Source organism: Mycteria americana, chromosome 3 (genome assembly GCF_035582795.1).
Source record: "Mycteria americana isolate JAX WOST 10 ecotype Jacksonville Zoo and Gardens chromosome 3, USCA_MyAme_1.0, whole genome shotgun sequence".
Classification (NCBI taxonomy): domain Eukaryota; kingdom Metazoa; phylum Chordata; class Aves; order Ciconiiformes; family Ciconiidae; genus Mycteria; species Mycteria americana.
The window spans coordinates 126,377,277-126,383,793 of record NC_134367.1 but is presented as its reverse complement, the minus strand read 5'-3'; the positions used below and the strand labels follow the sequence as shown (position 1 = coordinate 126,383,793).

At 44.8% G+C, this 6,517-nt stretch overlaps 1 protein-coding gene across 2 annotated transcripts in view; it reads left to right on the top strand.

The window, feature by feature from the left end:
- The first annotated feature begins 395 nt into the window (after positions 1 to 395).
- SNAP25 (synaptosome associated protein 25) overlaps positions 396 to 6,517 on the top strand; it is a 30,199-nt gene continuing 24,077 nt past the window's right edge. For both annotated transcript variants that reach the window (XM_075497482.1, XM_075497483.1), the window contains exons 1-2: positions 396 to 467; positions 1,125 to 1,166. In XM_075497482.1, the coding sequence (XP_075353597.1) occupies positions 396 to 467; positions 1,125 to 1,166 (114 nt within the window). The remainder of the gene's footprint in view (positions 468 to 1,124; positions 1,167 to 6,517) is intronic.

Below are 6,517 nucleotides of genomic sequence, written 5' to 3'. Positions count from 1 at the left end.
ACTGTTTCTGGTAGCAAAAAACATGTCCTGAGTCTCCAGCTTCGATATTAATAGCATTTGAAAGGTTAAGAAAAAAAGGAAGGATTTTCCTCCAAGACCATGACAAGGATACATCCTTGTTCTTCGAGAGTGATGAATAATACAGGAGGAAAGCACCACCTTGAACAATCCTACGTGCTCTGTACTATACAGGAATTGCTATCCAGAACGAAGGAGTTTGGCTGAGGCCGCTCATGTAATAAAAGCCCTTTTGCGGGACTGACATTTAAGCACAGCTCAGTGAGTCAGGGAGCCTAACCACACTGTTTCTTTCCCTTTTCGCTGTCTTCCAGGCTCACAAGCAGCTGAGCGCAAATCCTTGATCTGCAGCTTCCACCAACACACCCACAGCTAAAATGGCGGAAGACGCTGATATGCGCAATGAGTTGGAAGAAATGCAGCGGCGTGCCGACCAGCTTGCTGATGAAGTGAGACCGATAAGCTAAACAGGAAACTTGGGGTTGGGTTCGGTGGGAGAGACATATCCAGAAATAGGAGCTGATCCGGCAAAGGATTTCTAGAGCTGATTCTGTTTTCCATCAGCTTTACGCTGAAAGCAGAATTGGAAATGAAATGAGCCCGGGTAAAATTTAATGTCATGTTTAGTCTAGATTAAGGCATTTATTGATCGTGAGTTTGGTTTAGGTATTAGAATCTGCATCAATTTGACGGGCCTCAGAGCAAAAAGCAGCAATTTAATATTTTCTGAGGATTCCTTCCGTTTGCCAAACCTATTAAACATTAAAAGTCACCAATTAGGTCTCTGAAAAGTCTCAGCTGAAAACCACAGACTTTATTTTTAAAGTGGAACACCAGCTGTTCCAAGCCCTACTGCCGCAACGCGTGAGCAAGGGGGAGCACAAGCCTTAGAGGCTGCAGCTGCCTCTAGATGCGGTGGGAACCGATGCATTAGCAAGCCGTAACAGAGAGCTGAGGATGAAGAGATCGCCAGTACCCTGCTGATGGCCTGATTTTGAGGGAAGGCAAAGAGCGTAGGAAAACCATACCGTCAGCATGAGCCTGCACATTAGCGTTGGAAACTGTATCTTGCCAAATCTAAGTGGTTTTTCCTCTGGTTTTTTCAGTCCCTTGAGAGCACCCGTCGAATGCTGCAGCTTGTTGAAGAGGTAAGGACTTGCATTTTATTTGCACTTCTGTCGTGAGCAAAAATGGTGGAGAATCCGACACCGGAAGTGGGGGTTTTTTTAAACTCACATTGCTAGGGCATGGCCATGGCTTCATGTGCCATTCCATCCCTCCTCATCCTTACCCCTCACGAGGATCATTCAAGACACTGGTCCCTGGTTGCCCAGTGTCACAGTGCAGACCAGCCGCCCAGGCACTGTTTTGCCCGTACCTGAGTGTCCATTGAGACAGGCTACTCGAGATAAACCGAGGAAACAGCCTCTGAAGGTGACCTGGAATCAGGGACAAGTGCCTGAGCGTGCTGCAGAGCTCCTGGAGCCTCGTGCCGGCACCGCTTTGACATCCTTGCCCTAAGACTGCAAGTGGGGAAGGTGAGAAAGGCCCTCGGTCTGTTTGCCCTGTCGTCTCTAAATACCTCCCTTTCCATAAACACTTGCAGCTATTTATAGAGCATCAGCCACCACAGCATGTAAGTTCCACTTCTTTATGTATCTCTGGAACATTTGTTAGGATTTCAAGGCTCACGAGATGTCCTAGATTGAGAGCTCTGGAGAAGGAAGTTCTGGTTTTCCATGGTGCTGAGGAAGGGAACCCAGGCTCAGTCCTGCCTGGAGGGGTCATTCCCAGAAGGGAAAACAAAAGTCAGTCTTCGTTTCACTCTCTTTGTAACAAAAAGGTTTAAATGTCATAAACTCCCAAACTCAGTTCAGTTTAGAGTGTTCAGCCATCAGGTGGTGGAAAACTTTGCTCCCGCTTGACAAGTTGTATTATTTTCAGACGCCATGTGAGCCGTGGCTCCAGAGCTGGTGACATTTTTAATCAGGGTTATCAGCACTGACAGTCCCAGTACTACTGACAACCAGAGGAGTCTCCAGCAGAGACAACGGGAAGAAAATTACATCAGGTCCCACGTTCAGGAACAAGCACAAGCCCAGCCGTAGGCTTCATGGCCTTGAAATCAATCACAACTGTGGAGATCAATGGAGTCCAGTAGAGACAAAATTAAATTTCCATGTACAGATAGACAGACAGATGGGTCATCGAGCATAGTCAGCATCGCTTCTCCTCCACAAACACTTCAGATCTGGGCCCCTTGCAGCCAAAACATGCTCTTGTCTCACAAGCAATCTGTCCCTTTTTGCTGCTCAATTCCCTGGACATGCCATTTCTAACCATCACTTTATGTCAACTCTATGCTGGATGCAGCTCCTGCTGAAATCAATTCAACGACATGGAAGAGAGTCGTTGGGTACCTCCACAAACGCAAGGCAGGAGAGCCTGCTGCCCCAAGATGCCTGTGATCTAAATAGACAAGGCAGATGATGAGTGGGAAGAAAGAGAGGCGCAGGAAAGGGAAGTGATTTGCTCAGGGCCAAGCCATCAGTAAATATCAGCCCTGTCTCTCCTGAGCCATATTTGTGTGACCTATGCACTGCTTGAGGCTTCCTAACATATTGAACCAGCATATTGTGAATGCCACTGGAATTTCAGAATTAAATCACGGCAAATGGCAAAGTGGGAGGAGAACTGGGACTGCTGAATTTACCAATGAATTTATGCAGGACTCTAGCACTTCTTGGAGGAGCTCGGCATCTCTCGGGACCTGGCTTTTAGTCAGATGCTACAATATCTTCCTGTCCAAATAGAGAAGTTTCTAAAACTAGCAATGAGTAGCCAAGGGACTTCTTCTACAATGAGCTGAATATTATTTTCACTAATGTGGCTACAGAAGACCTTTAAAATTCTTCTGTGGTCTAAACAGTTGGTTGATTACTCCGACCCCGTTTCCTAGGTACTTTTAAAAGAATGCAGCATTTAGGGAGTGAGAGATTTTATACTGAAAAGACAAATGATGAGTGTCTTTGAAATCGAACTCGCACTGCTCTGATTTAATAGACCAAAAAAACCAATTAGACTCCCTTGCTTGGCAGAACCTGTCTAGTGGGTAGAGACAGAAAATATTCTCTCTCAGTGAAAGAATGCTTTTTACTCTATTCTCTTGATACAGCAAATCTGTTATTCCTTACTCAGGAAAAGGATGCCTCCATGTTTAAGCATTATTACTATATACACAGGTATGGATTCCTGTCATGGCTGGCTCCGCTCTGTTAGATACTAGGAAAATACGGAATAAACAGACTGACTTGGCTCCACTCTAGAGACAGAAGAGTGCTGTCCACCCAGGGAAGCCCTACAGCACTACAAGGCATCCTTAATGCTGAAATGTAGGTCACGGCCGGGGGACAAAACTGACGTCCCCAAAGGACCGTGCCCTCCTTGCCCAAGAAGACTAGGCTGAGTTCGGAGGCTAAGCCCTGGTGCTGTTCCCAGGGAACGTCGGCAAGGAAAACCAAATCTGTTCCTGCTTCTTATTTTTATAACCCAGCTTTGCAAGAAGCTGATTGTTTCAGTCGTAACACAACAGGGGAAGCAAGAAGAAGTGGTGAGTGGCTGTTGTCAAGTCGCCACTGCTTTGCCCCAGGGCAGCTACATACTGGGATGGCAGATTACAAAAATCAGTTTGCTCTGTGGGGCCCAGCATACTCATGCAACACAGCTACATCTACACTGACCACCGCTCATTCGAGCTATTCAGCTGCTCAGTGCTATAAATACCTGTATTTTATGATGATGCTGTGCAATGTTTGGGCCAAAACATAAAAATGAACCGAGGCAGAAGAAGCGAGACTAAATACGCAGTTTGTAGCTGACCTTCTGATTTTCTTGTTCAAGCTCTTTACCTCTGAGCCAACTTTATGAAATGCAGAATAACACATGCAAGGGGAAAAGCCGTGAGTCTACTACCATCTTCCAGTGGGACCACCACGGCCTTTAAAGAAAACCAGTTGTTGTAGGGTGGAAAAAAAAAAGATGGTTTCTAGCTATGATGCAGCAAGGGAAAAAAAATCAACAAGATCAGTACTGTAGAAAGCCCATCAAGAAAGCACTTAGCAACATTTACAGGCAAAAGGGCTGTTTTGTACATTTAAATCCAGACAGGGCTATCTTCTCCTCTCATATGCTGGGAGGTTAGAGTCAAGTTTACTAACATGTCAAAGCTGAAATGGCAAGCTATAAATGATTGATAACCTCATGATGCTGCTCTACACAGGACAGTGAACATACAGTATGCCATTTTACTAACTCCTTCATTTGTGATTGGGAAGTGAGTCTCCCCTGACATTATTATCATAGTCAAATGTTCCTTAATTATAGTCTGAAGAATTAAAAGAAAATATTCTATTAATTTAGAGTTTGGTCCAAAGCTTGTCCAAGCTAATTTGAAAAATGCCTTTGACATCATTAGCTATCGGAACGGTTCTACTCAGAAAAGTGTTTTAATCTGTGCGATTCCATAGAAATACGTATCTGGCACAGGGGAAGGTGATTCGTAATTCTGGTCTCAGTTTTTCCTACTCAGGATTAGGCCCCTTTGTCTGTGTAAACCAGTGGGGTAGCGCTGGAGTCGGGGTCATCGCGCTAGATGAAAGCCAGGCACACAGGATTCAACGGGGTGTGTGGGGGGGGTGTGTGTCACAGATTCGTATCGGCTGAGGGTCTGAACCACAGGGTGAATTAACAGGCTCTGAGAAGTAACTTGGCTCTTTAATCAGGCACGGAGAGACATTGCAGCATTAACAGGGCGACAGTGAACTTGAAGCAGGAGCTGAGGAACTGCATCACTACGGATGACTACAACATGTTTCTTTGACCACATTTTTGTCTTTAGGGTGTTGACACTTCTCTTTAGTGTCTCTGGGAACTGCTATCAATGTCAGCCTGTCCTGGTACATAATTGTCCGTATTAATTCATTCAAAACAAACTCTCTTATCCATACCGATTAAAGCAAAATTCTTCATCGAAGTGGAAGTTTATATGTTCTTCTCATAACTGAGAGTGTACATCTGTTTTTCAGGGTACGTCCTGAAATGCAGAGAAAATGATTTCTAGAATTTGGATTCTCTATCTGATACGTCATTCCCTTATACTGTTACGAAAATCACCCCTCGGGCTACACCAAAGTTGGAGTAGCTGCCTTTTGTAGCAGGCATGGATAGGACACAACACACCGTGTTCCTGGAGGAACTGATGGACCCTCTGAGAAGTCATCCCAATCCTCTTCCCGGTTTTATTTCCACCTTGGGAAATTAAGTGACATAACAGTAATAACAAGAAATGATACAGCAATGTATTTCCCCTCCAAAGTGCTGGGCAAATTTCAGTGAACGCCTTGTTGCTGACTTGCTCTGAGCGAGATCCTAATAAAAAAAAGTTTTTAAAAGCAGTTACAGAAGATTGAGGGTAATGTATATTAAAGCCTCCAACAGAGGTCCCAGTTATGCTGTTAAACTGGCTTCACTGAAGCACCGACAGACTTAGAATGATATATCTAGGAGCTGAATTAAGCCCAGAACTTTAAAATCATATATTCTGGCTTTCTGATCAGTAGCTTAGCCTGTGGTCTAGAGGAGAACTGAGGCATGTGCTTCACAGAACGCATGTTGAACTCAAATCGGTACTCCTTGTTGGTTTGCTTTTGTCTAAACACTAGAGCTTAGTGCTACTGAAAGGTCGAAGGACATCAACTTTCATAAACTTTATGGGGGTCTATATTCATGGTGCTCTTTCCCCCAATGGGGTTAATTTTTAAAAGTCAAAAGCGATGGTTTCCTGCTCTGAGGGGTCATCTTGTGTGCAAAATTTGTCAGGTCTTTGCAGAAAAACGGTTGGCAACCCATGGTAGTCTCCATGGAAATCAAAGTCTGGGAGGACACGTGGGCTGCCCTGCTCATTCCTCAAGTTAGGGCTGAGTATGTTCAAGGGCTGCATGGGAAAGATTGTATGTTTTACCGTTTGCAGTATACCCGCCTTATGGATAAACAGAGGAACTCCAGAGCTGTCAGTTTAATGCCTCAGCAAAAGCAATTCGTGCTGTGCCATTTTCTTTTGGAGGACAAGAGTGTGAGATGTTTGCCGTACCGTGGCAAAATCCAGCAGTCCAAATTCTCCTCTCAAGTGCAACAAGGAGAGTCAGAAGTAACTCTGGAGAGAGAAGGCTGTTACAGATTTAAGACCTGGATTAAAATGGCATGTGCTCCATGAACTCTGCAGGGTCCTGTGAAAGATGCATTTTTCTTCTCTCTGGCCTGAACTACCCTAGGCATCCCATTTTTTGAGAATCCTTATTTTGCCGCCATCTAAAGAGAGGATTGCCTGTGCAAGGACTGAAGAGTCTTAAGAAATTCCTCCATTGCACAGGAAGAAAGAAAGGCTCTAATGCCTCGGAAAGTGTACCATTAGCACACATTTTCATAACAAGGCGGACCTCAA